The 19,595-nt window shown below is 36.6% G+C and overlaps 1 protein-coding gene across 1 annotated transcript; it reads right to left on the reverse strand.

The window, feature by feature from the left end:
* Positions 1 to 3,718: 3,718 nt before the first annotated feature.
* Positions 3,719 to 14,420, reverse strand: LOC149812608 (KH domain-containing protein At5g56140-like). The gene is made up of 7 exons (XM_089992460.1): positions 14,202 to 14,420; positions 12,670 to 12,755; positions 6,551 to 6,696; positions 5,258 to 5,377; positions 5,065 to 5,181; positions 4,428 to 4,571; positions 3,719 to 4,341 (listed from the first exon to the last, which is right to left on the reverse strand). Exons 1-7 carry the CDS (start codon positions 14,318 to 14,320, stop codon positions 4,192 to 4,194), a joined length of 882 nt encoding a protein of 293 aa, XP_089848586.1. The 5' UTR covers positions 14,321 to 14,420; the 3' UTR covers positions 3,719 to 4,191.
* Between the last annotated feature and the right edge of the window lie 5,175 nt (positions 14,421 to 19,595).

Genomic DNA, 19,595 nt, shown 5'->3' on the forward strand with positions numbered 1-19,595 from the left:
TGATTTGTATGAGCAATTGCGTAATGAAAATCAATACATTCAAACGATCGAGAAATTGCTTTGGACAAAAGGTTTAATGATCTTCAGCACTGCCTCAAGTTTTTGAAAAATCATGTGATCATGTAATAACTATAAAGTAAAATTCTTAAAGGATTGCAATAACAGAGCCATTATCACATGCATGATGAAAAACACGCATATGACTGTTGACTGCCTCTGGAAGATTCATTGCATAAAGGTACGACAAACAAGTTTTTTTCAAGTGAAGAGGTATGACAGCGAACATACATGTGGTGGATCACTAAACAACCTTATAGTAGAGAAAATGCATTACAAGTGGTTTCCAAGTGTTATTCATAAATACATGCATGATAACCCAAAGATAACTTCAATAGAAATCATGAATGATATCGGTCGCAAGGAAGGTATGAATGTTACAAACAAGAATGGCGTGTATGAGAACACACTAAGGTTGCATTATATGTTTCATTTGAAGAGTCATTCAAGATTCTTTTAGCCTATTTGGATCATCTGATGAAGTCTAATCGATGATCAATAGAGTATATTAAGACTGATATGAAAGATCCATTTTAGTATATATTCTTATCCTTTCGGCTAAGCATCGATGGGTTTTTAAAAGACGCCATTTAGTTTTTATGGTAGATGACATGTTCTTAAAAAAAATATGTGCAGGTATATTGTTGTCAGCCCATACTATTGATCCTTGCGGTGAGATATTTTTGGTAGCATTTGCACTTGTTGATAATGAGTCAAATGATTCATGAGCATGATTTTTAGAGTGCCTAAAGCATAAATTCATACACTTTGACGAGTTTAGAGTATGTTGTCTCCTACATATACATGTCATGTTGAATTTTACATATACATGTCATGTTGAATTTTACATGAAGCATTTGATGAATAATTTTTTGAAGAAATTTGGTTCACCACTCCGTGCACTTTGATGAAATACAAATTGAGCAACCAATAAAAAACAATACAATTATTTTCTTGACAAAATTAAGGAACAAAGCATAGATACATACAATTATGTTGTCACTAACGTGAAACCGAAATATTGTGCTAACTATCACTTTCCAATGAAAATATATGACTGCTTAACATCTAATATAACAGAGAGCTTCAATTCATGGATTTTTGCCATACGTAACAAGCTCCTAATTTTACTTATTTAAAAGCTTTGTCTCATACTATTAAACTTTTTGAGAAAATAAATATTATGGAAGCACAAATTACAATATGTATATGGTGTTTAATTAGTTATTTATTTGTGTGTATATCCATTATTGTTTAATTAATTACTTTTTTATGTATATATCTAATATTTTTTAATTAATTGCTTCTTTGTGTGTATATTTAAGTAGTTTGATATATATAGTCGTACACGTTCTCATAAAGGAATTCAAAAGTGTTGAAGTTCGAACAACAATAAACAATTGGTCGTACATCAAGTATAATCAATATCTTAAATTATGTGTATATATTTGATATTAATCGTATATAATTTATTTTGTTGTTAAAAAGAGGTTAATGAGAAAAAAAATTATAAAAAGAATAGTTAAGAATCGAAAGAGTATGAGTTTGGCAAAAAAACTCTCTTGGCAAGTGACGTAAGTTAGTTTTGCACGTTCTTTTGTTTATTTTTTTGTTACTTTTACATGTTTTGTTTGTTCTTTTATTAAGACACTGGATTTACCATGTAGCATTTAGTACGATTCGTAAAAAATCTTCAACTGGCTCACAATGAGGATAGAGAAAGAGACTACTTATCGAAGACCCTTTACCTTATCTTGTATTTCTTTGTGAGTTCGAAAGACGATGTTTATATTGTTTTACTACTGATTAATTCAAATTAACTACTAGACCTTGTCTGTTTACAACAAATAGTCACAAGTAAAGGGCACAAAGTGGGATAGTTGACTGCTAGGAGAGCAACGTCTTGCCGTATCATTTTGTTAATGCTGACAAGATATGTTTTTACATAACTTTTCACGATAACTTACAAATAAATTTTTACGTGCGAAATGGCGTTGCACTAAATTTATGTTGCAACTCTTAATTCCTTTCAACTGGGACAACGAACATTGGTTCTTTGAAAACTGAACATGAACGAAAAGGATTTCAGGCTGTACAATTCTACGCTTAACACATATTTTATAGATAAAAATCTCAAACAAATAGTACAATAATATAACTTACTCAATAATGTACTCACTTTTTTGTGTATGTTTGTTATCCCCTTTTCGTACATATATGTTATAGGCTTATTTTTTTTAGCGTAATTGAATTTGACTATTACAAAGATTGGACGACAGAGACCATGAAAGGTATTCCTCAACAAGAGAATGAATAATTATTTTGCATTTGTTTGTTAACTCATTTCGTAAATGTACATATATTTTACTTAGTATTTCATCATTTTACAGGTACAACTATGATATATTTTTCATACAATATATATAGTACTTTTGCAGAAACTTGAGATTGAACTTCACGCAGGTATGTGTTTATATATTAGTTGTTCACTCGTTTGAGATGTTCGTTATAGTTAGTTATTGCTAATAAAGGGTTATTTTCAACAAGATATCACATACATAAAGAATTGTATGATCAAGTTTTACAAGTACATCAAGAAAATGACTTCAAAGAGTGCGAAAGACAATAAAAAAACAGAGCTATCGATTAAAAAGATACCAACAAAGTTTGTCCAGCTAGTTGAGCTGTGAATAATTATGCGCATTTGTGATAGATCAAACTTATATTTGTAATTGAATGGATCAAGTTAAACTTTGTAATTGAAATTTGATTATAACTTTGTAGTGAAACACACGTATTGAATATAACTTTGTAATGGTTACTTTAAGTTGTCTGATTTCTTGCATACAAACTATATTTAATTTTATGTTAATCTGTCTATACATAAAGAAACAGTTTTACAAAATTATCAATTTTTTATCAATCAATAAAATTTTTGCAAATATACTTCACAAGATTTTAAAAAGTATATATGAAAAAGTATGATATATGCAAACAAGTTAAAAATAGTTGAAAGAAAGGAATGATGGGAATCACTAGTTGGAGATAAAAGACAAAAAAAAAACTTATATTATGCAAAAATAAACAAGTTGAAGATCACAACGGGTTTATATATGTTTCAAAAAATTTATAAAAAATATCATAATTTTATAAATATTTAAATGCAATATTTACGATAAAAAGAGGTTTACAAATAAATTTATGCAAGATTATTCAATATATTAAGTAATATATTTATGAATTTAGTAGTAAATGATTTTGCATTTATGTGATTTTAAGAAATACATAGAAAAAAATAAGATCTTTGCAAGAAGTGTTTTGTAAATATATTACGAAAGTGTAAAACATTTGTAATTTTTGTGGTTTCAGTAACAGCTATTCTAAATTTAAGCGAGAATTAAACCTAACCGACAGGTGGTACAATTTTATGGCAATAACGCCTCAATTCAGAGTTGCAAAAGTCCTAAAGATGTCGGATATTTGCAATTTTGAACATCGGTCATTTTTTTCCCCAAAATCAGGTCAGTTCAGGCAACATTTTTTATGATGATACCCAGATATCTGGGCATGATCTGAGTTGGGTACCCAAGAGAAACCCGTGCCAGCCTTTCCTATGATATGAAATTGTAGAGGAACATAGGAGAATATCAAAGATGACAAGTTAGGCGATAAATTAACACACGATCTCATATGATAGAAAATTAACACCACGTTCTTGAGAGAATCCCAAGAAAGAATTGCCAGTTCGCTACTCGGCCTCCGAAACTTAAACCAGCTACTCATAGAGGCATCTTGCATCTCTCTTTTGTACACAAATGGCACACTTATGCGTCTCTGACACTAAACAAATACATCAAAACTGTAACTCTCAACAACTACAACAATACCACAAAAGCATGTCACTTTTAATGACCCAGTCTCTTGCTACGCATTAGCACCGACAACCAAAACCGGTCTCGTCCACAATCACCATCACCCTGATAAGTAGCAGACTAACACCAACAAGGTAGGATTTCAGGACTCGAAGTATCGGCATCTGAAGTCACTCAACAATGTGACCAACGGATGACACAGCTTCTTGCGGAAATGGTAGCTTGCAGTAAATAACAGATCAGAGGCTCCATAATGCCACCTTCACCCCCTTGTCTTCGCTCTCTTCATCCCTAGACTGTTGTGAAAGGGAGAAACAGATCCCGACATTTGGGAGCTGTCATCTCTAAGCGTTCCGTTCAGGATAGCAAGCTCTCGGAGCTGTTGTTTCTTGTAATAGTCTTGAGACTCATCCTGCAGAGAGTTGTAGAATAGCTCAACGTGACATGAGTACATGACCAGAAGATCAGAATTAGTAATAATATAACAACAAAACATACCACAGGCTTCAGCAAGTCTTCCAAGATCTCACGTGCTTGCATCAGGCGAGCGTCTATTATTTCAACCGGCAATTCGGCTTCTACAACTACATGCAGTAGTTCATTCAGATGTTCATAACCTGGCTTCCCCCTCATCAACTCTTCCTGTCGAAAAATGCATGGCAATGAGATGATTGTCCCCGAGCTACAGGTTCATCTTTTATAAGATTCATGAACAGCTGTCCGAGGATTGTTCAGATACCATTTATCCACAGGATACAATATGCTTTTGGCCAGTATGGATGAATTGATTTAAATACTTCAATTTACAGTACAAATGTTTATCCCCTTGTAGAAAACCACAAGCTTATCTAAGTGTACATTGGTTGGCCCAAAAAAAGTTCATAATACCACTCCGAATACTCTTTAAAACCAGGTCACGCACCACATCAACTCAAGTAAATCCAAGTTCAAGAAAAGCTCAAATTTGGCATCAAATTACTTTTTGTGCAGCTACCAAGACCAGGTTACCTCTTCTGAAAGTTTCAGTTTATCAATTTCGAGCAGGTGTCCTACAGCGGTAATGTCTTTGCATTCTGCTACCAAGTATAAATATAAAACATGGATAGGAAAGTTATGCAGAAAAAGATATAATTACCCGAGCTGGATCTTTGATACTACCACGACCCCTAATCAAGACACAGCATTCAGTAGTAACTTCCACACGCTTAAGAGAATTTCCCCTAGGACCCAACAGGCGCCCAACAAAGTTGTACTGCATCAACAACATAATTCTCAGGAGAGAGAGAGAGAGAGAGAGAGAGAGAGAGAGAGAGAGAGAGATCACTTACATTAGGATATTTGTCCACAGGAATGTCCATCCTAAATGATTTCTTGCAAACAATGCCTGATGGACATCCTTGTGCACTAAGCCACCCATGACTAGGTGACTGCATCATTCCTCCTAGCCTCTGCAAAACAAGTCCAAGGAGAATTAGAAGAATAGGAAAAAGCAGAAAATGGAAGAAAAAGCCAAAATTTTAACAGAAGCAAATGAAGCCAATCTAGTTGCGTAAACTTAATTGAGCAAAATCAAGTAGTAACTACTATTTAAATTAGTAAAAGGTGAAAAAATACAGGATAGTTGGCAGATTTAGGAATGAAAATATCAGTGATTACTAAATCAGGCATACCAACTACGTTCATTGTCCACTCTTAGCCTATTCAACCACTAAACATCTACATTGTCTTATTGAGTGGCAAGGTCTTTATAATCTATATGCAAAAGCATAATTCCGGAGTTATGACAGATGTATCAGAGCAGCAAAACCAGGTCCACCAGTATCGTATCCTGTAGAGGGGTTAACCAGATGACGTTAAATGTCAATGCTCTACTCCTAACAAGAGACTAGGTTCTTACCCATCCTGTCAGCAAGAAGCAAGGAGCAAGAGCCCCAAAGACAGCTGATTCAACATTGTTGTTCCACCTTAAAGTAAGAGCAAGTCAGAGATGGTTGTCACCCTGGCTTGCTGCATCAACATGGCCCAACAAAAGCCTACATGTAGTTCATGGCAATCTAACCCCCTTGACCATCTTAGGTTACATACACATACAAAACAAACTATGTTGCGACTCCTTTTTAGTTTTTTGCCATTTCCACATACTCTCCTCTTTGCTCAAAATCAAAGAGGCAGCATCTCAGGATGCATCTTAGCAATAAATTAGAACATTAATCTAGTCCATAGATCCATTAGACTGTGCTCATGCTCATCCAACAACATAGATATTCTGAACTGCATCTACCTTTTGCCTAACTTCAATACATGGAATACCCTCACTTCTTACCTTTTGACAGGGCATGACAATCATTTTTATTCATCCGAAATAAGAATATTAATTAGTTAAATACTCGTTCCATCAAAGGAGTAGATCCCAGATGCATCTAAAATTTCAAAGTAATTCACGTTTTCTAAGCAAAGTTGTCAATTCTAGTAGTCAATCAAATAGAAGCAAACTTAAAACGTGAGAACTCCTATCCAAAACTGAATTCAAGTTAGCACTAAAGTATGAAAATGTCTGGAATCTTACTGAAGCGAGTAAATTAGCAGGAAAGAGGAGTTATGTTAATGGTTAGTATCCGTACTTCTGATTGGAATGTTGTTGCCCATACATTCCTATCTGCTCCACCATTTGAAAATAATCCTCCAGAAGTCAGTGGGCTAGCATGTTCAAGCCCAGTCTGATCTAAAAACGATGCATTCCTCAACAGTGTAGTTACACGCAATATTTCTGTTTCAAAAATTTCAATTTCAATAAGAGATAACAGTCAGCATGTATTCAAGAATTAGCTGGTAAAAATGGATACATCAGGGAAGTATCATGTGGGACAAGTTTAAAAAGAAGAAAAAAAACAAAAAAAACCATCCATAGGTTAATAAAAAGCTTTATAAAAAGGGAAAAGAGAATGAAGGGTCTCCATTGAACGCATCAGGTATTCTAAAACACTTGTAAACTTCCCAAACATCAGTGTCAGATAAAATATAATTTTGGTTGAAAAATATCTGCAGGAAAGTCTGTGCTTCTCTCATCATTTAGTTACATCAGAAAGTAGTCATAGACAGTATAATATAGCAGGCTACATATTACTGATAATGTGCAATAGAAATAGATAACATCATAATTCAAAATGAACTATTTCATAAATCAATTTGAAAGAAGTCTAAAACTTGACATGTTCTATAAATCTGGGATGGTGCAATATCAACTAGTCACAATGTTGATAACAAAAGCTAGTTTTCAGTAGAGGATGAGATAATTGTATACAGAGTTAGAACAGGTTGGCATAACAACAGGATGCAGAAGCACAGAACCCATTTAAAATACTACCCAAACCAGGTCTGCTGTAAGCATGTCAAGTCCTATTCTGGTTAAAATAGGATGGCTGTGACCAGCAACAATCACTCCCCCAGCAAGCAAGAAATGTAGTAAATGTACTATTTATGTTTCACATAATTTGATGCTGTTCTTTAATTGGATTGTACTTTTAAAAAACACTACATGACTGTTGCCAAAAATTTTGTCATGCCACTTCCAAATAGAAAACTCCAGTTTGGTAGAGTTGAATAGAAAACCAATAATCACTTGTAAACTACCATCCAAGTTCATGTGATTGACCTTAAAATAGTTAACCATGATACCTGGAATAGCTAAATGACAAAAGAAGCACAAGATCATGACCACTCATGATAAACACAATTATTTAGATTAAGAAAACGCTCTCAAAATGAAACCATAGAAGATATGGAACCAAACTGGCTGGCCACAGCTACCCAATGAAGCATCCTGTCTTGATACTTACCTCCCAACTCCAAATTGACCATAAATTGAACTCGTTAAATATTAATGCCAAGGTCACACAAGGCATGAGTCACAACTTATTGCTACTAGTAACTGAGCGTACATACATTCAACTCACTACATAGTCACAACCAAGTGTCTGTAATCCATGCCATGTCTAGCCTTTGTATGCCCAAACAAACTCATGATACACCAAATAATCCATGGAGTATGAAACACTGTTGCATAATATGCTCTTGGCCCAAATATAGCTCCTCTCCTGAATTTTCAGCAATGTGTTTTTTCCAAGGTCAAAGGGCCATCCAAATGCCCCCACATTCAATAAAGTACTTAAAAATGAATTTCTTTGTATTTTCAAATGTACTGTGTAACAGTGAGCAGAGACGTCACAAGTGCATTTAAGAAAAACTACCACCACCATCCACATCCAAAGCAATTTTAGCATTCTCATCAACAGTCGATGGTGACCAACCCTCAAGGATGCTACTCATTTATGTCCATTTTCTTCTTCCCATCACTTGCATAAAATAAATGAAGCCTTGCAACTAGATTTCCTCTTATTTTTCTATGACTAACCAAACACACACACACACAAAGGAGAGGGAGGCACCCACAACCACCAAATGGTAAAAAAAAATGTTCACAGGTACTGCGGCTCAAACAATGAGGATTCATGATTACCAACTATAGTCTGTCATCTATCATGCTAGTCCAGAAAAGAGAATCACGCTTCCATGTATGCTATGAGTGCTTTCACGAGAAGCTTCCCAACTTTGGGAGGCATCAGACTTCGTACTTCTTTAGTGAGCTTCTATTCTAACATCAAGCTTCTAGTAATCATGGCATATACAATTATAACTCTGACACCTCATATTACCCACAGAAACTCTGGCAGCATCCCATGTTCTACGCATTTATTCGATGGTTCACATCTACAGCGACTATTTTATGTTGGTATAAAAGCTTAAAAATTAAAAATGCAACCCTTCTATTTCAAGTAGGAAAATTTACTAAATAGCAAAAAAATGGCTGAGAAGTCATGTTGAGACCAATGAATTCACGTGCATTCATGCATTGGATCCAGTCAACTGGCAGTAAGAAACAAATTGCTATCATAAAGCAAGAGTAAAAAGGCTAATGCCAAATTGCTAACATGGTTTTGAGTTTTTCTATACTGTTCAAGAGCCAATGAGGTCATGTTGGGGATAATCAAGTGACTTTCAGCAAGTGTTGTAGATAAAGTCAAGTCTACTAGTGATAGAGCAGGGATTTCACATACTTCCGCCCTCTATTCTTATTTGACAGGTCACTAGTGATACAGCATGGATTTCACATACTTCCGCCCTCTATTCTTATTCAACTAGAAGTGGAGAGCCTGTCTAATTTGTGGGCAGGAAATCTATAGTTACAGGGCATCTCCTCACTGTTATATAGTAAGAAAGGAAAGAGGACAAGTGTCAATATGCCAATTTCTGGTGAAAATAAATGGTGATCCAACCTTTTAATATTCAATCATTGAGAATTGAGAAACACCCATCCAGTTTTCAGCCATCACTTGCTTGAAGGAAGTTATTCCACTTCTATATCCCACCAGAAAGCTCATTTCCTAAAGAAAACTGAGCATGCTTGTTTTCCAATGTAAGCATGACCAGCTTCACATAATAAATCTCTCAGTGGATAAAACAAAATGCAATTTCTCCTCTTGAAACAACAGCATAGCAAGAGACCTTCAGATCTTCTAGTTTAAATCATATGGGTTTCATGTTCATCCCAATTATACATTAAAACATGGATGGTGTTTCCTTCATAGAACTATTTGACAAAGAATTGGTGTTTTGTACCATACTGTTTTGAGCCTTAACATCTAAATGAACAATATGTGGAACATGGTCTCTCTGTTACTCTTTGCTACATTCGGAAGCTGGAATCAAATGCTAAATTGCTAACTAATCACTTTGTAACTAATCCTAATATTTTCTGTAGCACTTAAGAGGCTTTTGGGGACCACTGTTCACTTCAACATGCCTCGAAGTTTTTAATTACATTTTATACTACTTAAGTGTCTCAACTTTATTTGAACTGGGATCTTTATTTGTGTCAGCATAACTTATTTATGAATAGATTTTCTTTCCTAATAGACTAGCTGGAGCACATCCATTGCATGGTTTGGACACAACAACTTAAGATTAATAGGTAACTCCACCTTCTCTATCTCCCACAAAAAAAAAGAAACGAAAAAAGAACAGGATTTCACATTATCCTTACATATAAATATTGGTTAAACCTTAAATTAATTATCTAAAAGATATGAAAACAATTTTCACATGACACAAGTGGAAAACAAAATCTACATACAGCAAAGAAAAGAACACTAATACTAAATCATTCTGTTAATTTTATGAATGTAGCTTATGAATAAGAAGCAAATAAACCAGTATACTATATTCTCCCATTCACCAAATCATGTGGTTCTCTACCCATATGTGACCTAAGAATAGTGGCCCTCTAGCGTTCATGTTCCATGCATTATTAATCAGCAGTGTTGTGAAAAGCGTTGAGGCGTAGCGAGGCGCTCCACCAAAATCTGAGGTGAGGCGTAAAGTGTAAGCTTAAAAAAAAAACTAACTTAAAAAAACTATCTAAAATTATAAATAACTAAAAAATTCTCTATTGATGAAGCAACAACCAACAAGAAATAAAAAATCTCAAATAAATACTGAAAAAATATGCGATTAACATGTAAAAATAACATTAATGCATTCACATTTTTATCAGTTGTTGCAGAAAAAAACATTGACATCATGATACCTTCAAAATATAGTCAATATTGGTGACTGGTATTTGTATGAGTTCAACACCAAAACAACAGCCTAGTAGAAGGGACCACATCACATAGATTATATTAAATTTTTTATACCAATGTAAAAAGTGTACAAAAGACACTGATACGTAGAGAAAACAATGGCATGAGCATCCCAAAATATTAGCAAATGGTCTGCCTCTCTGCTTATTTTTATAAAATAACCATGTTTGATGTCACCATTTTCTATAGCTACTATTATCTTGTAATATAGGGATGGGAATGAGTCGAGCAGCCTGTGGCTTGTCCAATTCAGCTAATTTTAAGATCTCATAAAAGGGGCTCAATTAGCCAAGCCACGAGCTGATCATGAAGGGTTGTCAAGATGAGCATGTGCAAAGGGAGCACAACTTCGTGAGTCAATTCTTAAACATATATTATATATTTTTTTACAAGATTCTTATGTCATGCACAATGCCGTAGAGCATTTGAATGGAGTATGTGGTTTGAAAAGGGGTGATCCAGCATGTCGATTCCTATTACTAACAATGCTAAAAGATACAATACTTTTCATATGAATCCAACTTGAGATCTACTTGTTGGCTCTGTTTGTCATGGTTTCAAGCTCGGGTCAGCACCAACACCTGAGTCTGATCTCTAATTGGATTTGACCCAAATGAACAAGGCTGAGCAGGCCAAGCTCAGTGCAATCCTAACATGACCACCAAGATCACTCGACACTACTATGAATGGATACCAGCTCACTAACATCATCCAGTTCGTTCAAAAACAATCAAAACCACCTGGTTCCTGCCAACACCTGATGGCAACAAAGACTTAGTAGACCACATAGTTGCATGGATTGACACGGGCAACTCAAGCAAGCTGGTTGCAAGTTGACAGCACAACAATCCGCCAAAATTAGCCTAAATCAGTCATATTTCACAGGAATTTGGTGTTCTGCTCCTGATTGAATTGCTCCAATTTGGAAAACCTCCTTTTCTGAGAGAGAGAGAGAGAGAGAGAGAGAGAGAGAATGAAAGGGAAAACAACATACCTGACCTCTGGGAGAGGGAGAGCGACCGGGTGCAGCAGTGGAAGTGGTGGCGACGTGGGCGACGGTGGCAAAGGAGGAGCGTGAAGAGAGGGAGAGCAGGCGGGAGAACAGAGGGTAAATGCCTCGACTTGGTTAAAACTGATTAAAAAAACCCTATTTTTTGGTCAAATGAGGGCTTTGACCCTCATTTGACTAAAACATTTGAGGCGTGTACGCCTTGGCTTGAGGCGCGCCTCGCCTCGAGGTGTGTGCCTCAAGGCGCATGAGGCGCACGCCTTGGAGCTTTTGCGCTTTGTATGTGCGCCTCAAGGCATAAAGCCCCTCGCCTTGAGGCGAGGCGCGCTTTTTGCGCCTTGAGGCGCGTTTTTAATAACACTGTTAATCAGGAAGCAAACACCTAACTATGGATTTAGCTGATTAACAATTACTCTCACATGTTCGCACCTTTATACAAATATAAGACGGTAGTTTGTGGGTTATCCCAACAGTAATGTGCATGTTGGTGCTCCCCAGCATTCCATGTCCTGGCTTCTGATCAATTTCAATCAGAACGAATAGGGAGTTATAATTCACCTCAGATCTCTGAATTCAAGACTGAAATTTTAACCAAGGGCCAAAAAATAATTTACTCCAGTAATGCCCCCATGATTATAACATCCCCTTCAAAGCCACTGGTCATTCTTCCTATTTCCTCCTTAACATATTAGCTGATTCATTTTTCTTCAATTCTGGAATCCACAGCAGTTGAAACTAATCAAATGCGAGTAAACAATTATCTTAAACAAATGATAGTGAAACACAAACACTGTATATACATTAACATCCACCATGTCAAAATTTATACATCATCCAACAGATTTCAAACTTCAAGAATGCACAATATATAAATATTCAAAGTAAAATCAGCATCAAATCAGAATAACAGAAATAACTCTGCAACATAAAAGGACGGCAAGTGGCAAATTATTGGTAAGCAATGACACTCAAGATTCAAAGAACAATAACCAAGTTCCATGAGATAAGATCATTTGCAAAACTAATATCTCACCCTGATTCAAGACCCTGCAGCTGTGCGGAAGAATTTTCATAAAAGGTCCAAGTTTTTCTCTTTCAGCCAGCAAATCAGACAGGTATCTGCCAATAGTTGGCTCCACTAAGTAAGAATGAGTACATAAAATATTGACATAATTTGTACTAAATAGGATACATATGTTTCTTCTTCTGTCTGCATGTCTGATCTCTCAGAAATCAGCAATTTGAGAATATCTTAGAAATTTGATAATGCAAAAGCATAACATCCATTATGCAGTAAACTAAAACTCCTACATACCAGCAACATAATCACCACATTACCCCATAGAAGAGGTGCTAAGTGTTAAATAAAATGAGTAATGGATACATAAAAAAACCTGCATATACAAGTCTCTGACAAAAGAAAGAAAAAAAGGAAAAGAAAACGAAAATGATAATAATTGATCATCCATCCCATCTGAATCGACAGGCTCCATCGAAGGGGGAAAACTAAATTCGAAACTTAAACAACAAGGAAAAGACCTAAAAAAGACAAAGAAAATAATACACAAGTCAAATCACAAGTAAACACAAAACCAGCAGTGTATTAGCCGCATGCATTCCACTTCATTGAAAATCTGTGCAAGTAAACACAAAGCCAGCAGTGGATTAACCGCTGCATTCCATTTCATTGAAAATTTAAGAAAATTATTTCAGGAGACAAGCAATAGATCAAGATGGCCACTTTCAAAATTAACCAACGGGAGATATTTAAATAGAAATAAATTATAACCAGGAAATAGGATCAAGTGTTTCCATAAAGCAAAACAAAATAAAGTTGAAAAATATTAGGCAAAATGAAAGCCTAAAATAAGCAGCGAAAGGAGTCCAAAAGACTGCAAATTCCGAGCAAATTTTCCAACAAAAAAGAGACTGCACGCGCAAAGATCAAACACCAGAAAGAAAATCGTCCGATCCATGGAACTCCACCATTTTTCATGACCTTACGAAAATGAGAGAAAACAGGATCCAACGCGCAGTTTAACTAAGAAAAAAATCGATCATGCAAACCATGAAATGCAGAGACTTTTGCACGGAAATTCCATAGATAAAGAGGAAACACAATCTAGGCCAAATTTTAAAGAGGAAAAAAGAAAAATCATCCATCCGATACACAAAACGATACATTTTCGCGTAGGCAACACAAATACGAGGATGAAAGAGAAAATCAATAACAAAAATAAGCTTAAAAAACATTGTTTTTCCTGTCAAATCTACGAAACGACGTGTGAGCGTAAATATTTTTTCTGTCAACAAGAGAAAATATGCTGAAAGCTCAACAAACAAACAAAAAAACAAAAGAGAAAAAGAAGAATCCATCATCCGATTCATGATATCCGAGTCTTTCCATGTCGATGATCCGATTCTTCCCACGTCGAAAACTAAAGGAGGAAAAATCCCAGAGAAAAACTAGGGCGAGAATGATCAAGATCAGAGCAAAAATCACTCATCTAGTCCATCAAGTCCCGAAATTTCTGACGAGAGAGAGAGAGAAAGGAGATGGCATACTTGTCGTGCTCTACGAGAGCCGCGGTGGCGGAGCGAATGCCGGAGATGTGAGGGGAATGAGGCGCCGGAGACGGCGACGGTGAGTAGGCCATGTACCGCCCAACCGAAGTCATCTCCATCTTTTCTCTCTCTCTCTCTCTCTCTCTCTCTCTCTCTCTCTCTCCGCCAGATACTATGGCGGTGCTTACGCGTGCCTCCTTGCTCTCTCACGCCCTCTTTGTGTGCAACGATCGCTCCCATTTATACCCTGCAGCAGATACACACACACAGAGAGAGAGAGAGAGAAGAGTGCGCTTCCCGTAATTTTCGTCTTTAATTCGACCTGACAATGTCCCTTTAAATTTCTAAAAGGTCATATATATCCCTTTTATGATTGCCTGATTGGCGATATCATACGGAAAATTTACTTTTAAAACGGCGAACATTTTGAAAATTTACATAAGTGACTGTTTGAGTTACTTTGCAAATATTTATTTGCTCTTCACTACTCTCTCTCTCTCTCTCTCACACACACACACAGATGCAAAAGACGAGTAGCATAATGTAGCTATCCTTTCCCTACCAAACGCTTTTCAGAGTTTTCATACACCAACTTTTAAAAAAAAAACAGACAATGATGTAGATGGTGTTTATTTTTTGTTCAATATATTAACTGGCTGCGAAATAGAGAATATAACAAATATGACTAATTTTTTTCTTAATATTTTGTTTTTTTGTTGCCTAAAAAATTAGGCATATTGATCAAAAGCCTGGTGCCTAATTTTTTGAGATGACAATTTACATGGTGCTTTATTTTCATGTACACAAGTGGTCTTAATCAAGGTGCCTAATTTTTAAGGCAACAAAAGGGCAAAACTATAAAAAAAATCAATTGGTCAAATTTGTTATAATGTGTGGTCAATTGATATTGTGACCAAAAGCTATTAATTTTATTGAAACTAAAAATATAATTAGTGGGGTACATGAAAAGTTAAGTTATTTATTATTACTATTTTACCTAATTAGTTATATTAATTTTGTAAAAAATATAAAGATAATTGGTTGGGTGCATGAGACTTGATTTATTTATTTATTTAAGAATTACGCATTCAGAAATAATGTACAAATGAATTTGGGCCAAGCTGAAGTAACCCGCTAAACATTGTCCCAAGGGGTCAATGGGCCGAGTCATGGACTAGCCACACTTAAACCCCGATAGGCCAAGCTCTAAATGAGCTTAGGCCCGGCTGGGCCAGCCGGATGCCCTCCCCTAAATGCAAGCAATCAAGTTTTTGTTTGAGTTAGAGACTTGTCTTCAATATTTAAAACCTAAGGAAGACTTGTCTTTGAATGTTTGAAACCCTAGGATTTTAAACACAAAACCTTAGGATGTGTAGCTGAGATGCGCGTTTATGAAGTTTATGCGTTTGAGGAAGTGACAGCTGCTTTGTCAGCTACGGTAGCTGCCAAATCCATCATTTTATGTAAATACAAAGGAGAAAGGGCCTCACTTCCTTATCTCAAATGCATAAATGTCCATCCTAGAGCGGAGATTCCAAACTGGAGTCGGGACCATCATTCAGGGATGGCAGTGGACCGGGGCGGGCGACAAGGTCTCCACCCCCGCCCCATTTCAAAATCTGAACCTTCATCCCCGCATGGGGATGGATTTTAACCTTCACCCCCGCCTCTATCCCTGTTTCATGTCCTCCGGTCCAAACGGGGTGAGGCAGGGCGGGCCCCGTTTTCCCTTAGTGTATAGTCATTCCTTAAAGGATTGGGGGACAGGGCGGGGCGGGGCACAGGGATTGAGACGGGACGGAACAGGGCGGGGGGAAGCATAAGTCCATCCTCGCATGGGGATAGATTTTAACCTTCATACCAACCTCCATCCCCGTTTCATACCCTTCATCCCCTGGTCCAAACCGGGTGAGGCGGGGCGGGGGGGGGGGGGGCGTTGTCCCTCCATCCCCCGCCATCCCTACCACCATCCGCGTTTGACGAAGATTTGGCCTCGAGAACACCAATTGCATAAACGGCCATCCCAAAGTGTAGATTCCAAACATGTCCTTAGGTTTTATTCTATTTCTCGCATTTGTGTGAGTTCATATTTGAATGACAATTTTGCCCTTATGAACGGATCAAACAAACACAAATTACAGGGTATAGTGATAATGGAATCAGTTTTGTACTATTGGTAGCATTAGCAAAGTGCTTTCTCACGTCAAGCTGGCATTCTTTGCATGGAAGAAGCGAAGAAAGTTTTTACCTGGATTTTGTTTTTCTCATGGAGTGCATTTGCATGCCTTGGAAACCAGAGGGATTTTGCGAAAATGTATGGCACCTATTCGGTTTTTGTGGCTTCTACCTCAAGAATGCAAACAAGGGATTCCCTTTCCTAGCCAAAAAGAGAACCATATTTTCAACTAGACCCCACCCACTCCCTTTACTTCCATGGTTGTCAAATTCAGTGAAGGGGGCTTCGGCGGAGAGTGTTTGCTTATAGAGCCTAGAAAGCAAAGTCGTTGTGTGTGGAGACACACATTATGGGGTATTTTTGTGGGGCCTACTGCGACGACGACAATGCAAACACATGAATCTTTTTTTTCAAAGAAAAAGAGTGTTGATTTTCAATAGAGACCCAATATATTTAGAGTTTTTTTTTATATATATATATTTACATGGCGAAACCGCTCTCAAGAGCAGAGATCTAGCCGCACTGGTTCTACCTGTCATACTTATGATCACTTAAAACTTTGTGGGCTTACCCCTTTGCTCTTAGGGAGTTGCCACGCTTAGGCTTGGGCAAGAGATGACACCCATGAGATTTGAACCTAAACTGCCGATCTCGCCGCTTAGGCCGGGTCAAGCCAAACCCTTTTGGGGCATATTTAAAAGGAGTTTGGAAACTTTGGTTTTTCAAAATGGTCTGATTTGATATGGAGTTCATGCTAGATTAGAGTTTTGCAAACATGGGATTTCGGACCTCGGTTCAAAACCGTGATTCCGATACCATTCAAAATACACGAATCTCTAGTCCGATGGGAGAAGGAGGGTTGGGCCAGATGCCCATGTATTTGAGACCCTAGGATCTCAAATCTTCAATCCAACACAGACCTAGGTCCATTTTCATTAAGATAGATCCATACAATTTTCACACATGACATGCATTGCCATATCCTATGAAGCATGTTGTGTAAATATTGCCATATATAGTGGCTGTTCAGAATGGTGCCAATATAAATAGAAGTAAAAATGAAATGGGATATGAATGACATTTTAAGATTTGCATAGAATCCATTATACCCCCTTCCACGGATCCACCTACCCCTCTTCTACAACTTTCCTCGTGTCCGTGCACATTATCGCCAATTCGGGCTGGAAATTTTGTAAACGGGTTGGGTTTAGTAGGATCCGATACAGTATCCAAATGCATGGCCAGATAAAACCAGGTGGGATAAAAAAAAGGACCGAGCCCCAGATCCAGATATCCCGGGTCCATATCAAAACTTTAGCTCCACTTAAAAATAAGTCTGAATACGGGTTGAACATAGTATTGCGATTATTTTCTCATTCACATCCATTTAAGAAACATGGATACGGGTTATGAATTGTACAGATCCAGGTCCACCGATATCAAGCTGGAGTATTCCATATACAACCCATTTCGCTGCAGTTTATTTTAACTAATGTTCGCAAAAGATATGCATTATGACAAAAATATGGATAGGATATGTTTAGATTTCACAGTAGTTTATTTTTATGAGTTGGATATAGTCAGATAAGGACGCAATCTAGATTTTCAAAGATTTGATTATCCATATCCATATCCAGCTGGATGCAAGATCACGCACCCATATTATGGTGAAAGTTAGTATGATGATCCATAGATTCCATACCCATGGAGGTTAGTACCAGTGGGTCCCATATGCATTTTTACTTCTCTCTTGAAAATCACGGTTCATACATGAGTTCTCATATCCTAGTGTTTATATATATATATATATATATAGGGAGAGAGACAGAGAGAGAGAGATTTGCTCACACACTAGGTGCCAAATGAACTTGCTAAATTGGCTTTTCAGTCTCTTTTATTTTATTTTTAAATTCTAACACTGCAGATGTGATCTATGTCCTTGATTTTATAGGGATCTTTTCTTGAAGCGTTTGATTCTGGCACATGGGTAGGTTTTTATAAGTTTCAAAAAATCAATGGTTTAAAATCTTTGTAAATTTTCAAGGCTTCAAATATCATTTTTTTCATGGAAAACACATGTTCCAGGTGTGGATTCCTCTAAATCAATCATGCCCAACACATTTATGGGGTCGAAACTGCAAAAAAAAAAAACTACTAAAAGGGTAGAAAGACCCATTTAGCACATATCATTTGGCACCTAACTTGTGAGCAACTACCAATTTATTTCTCTATATATATTGAGAAATGAAAACCTCCCCAATAGAAAATTCTCTCAAACCTTTTCAATGGACGCAATAGACGTTTTAATAGATTTTTGGTATTTTTTTTTTTAATTTTGAACATATAGATGTGATTTATATGCTTGTTTTTACAAAAATTAGTTCTTGGAGCATTTGATTCTGATACATGAGTAGGTTTTTATAAGCTTCAAAATAAACAGTGTACAATTTTTATAAATTTTTTAAGCTCTAAATACCATTTTTTCTATCAAAAATTCATGATCCAAGTGTCGATTTATAGTAAATACACATCTATATGGTTAGAATTTAAAAAAAAGAATGCCAAAAAAATTTCATTGGAGAGGTTTGGGAGGGTTTCCAGTGAGGAGGTTGTCATTCGCATATATATATATATATATATATATATATGTGTGTGTGTGTGTGCGCGTGTAAATATATGGTGTTGTACCATAGGATGGTACACTCTTGTTTGCATAGATCTAAAATCTAACTGTTTACTATATCAGAAGGTTTTATCATGTTTAATAGACCTTAAAATTCTTTGTGTCAACTTTAGTACATAAAAGTAATAAATAAAATAGGCAGGATCCAAATGTTAGATTAGAGCTTAAATTTCCTTAAATAAAAAATCAAGCGGGTACTACGGTAAGCTATGTTGGTACAATACCACCATAGAAGCAACATCTCGGATACCCTGCTTGGGACGGGTTGGGGCCCAACTTTTGGTCCCAGAACCGACAGAATGGGCCTAATCATGATCCAGTGGACAAGGAAGCTGGGTTTGAGCCTGCGCTGTTTAGTTTTCACAATGGACCTAACCCAGCCTGTTTCAAGCCTGGCCATTTCTAAATCAGGCCCAATGGCACCTGGACCCAGTTCAACCACACTAGAATAGCAGGCAGCCTGACCCGATCTAGTCCGGCATAATACTCAAAAAATACTAAAGATGAGAGGGGACATCATTAAAGGTGTATCTCT

Source organism: Nuphar pumila, chromosome 16, assembly GCF_984573655.1.
Source record: "Nuphar pumila chromosome 16, dmNupPumi1.hap1.1, whole genome shotgun sequence".
Classification (NCBI taxonomy): domain Eukaryota; kingdom Viridiplantae; phylum Streptophyta; class Magnoliopsida; order Nymphaeales; family Nymphaeaceae; genus Nuphar; species Nuphar pumila.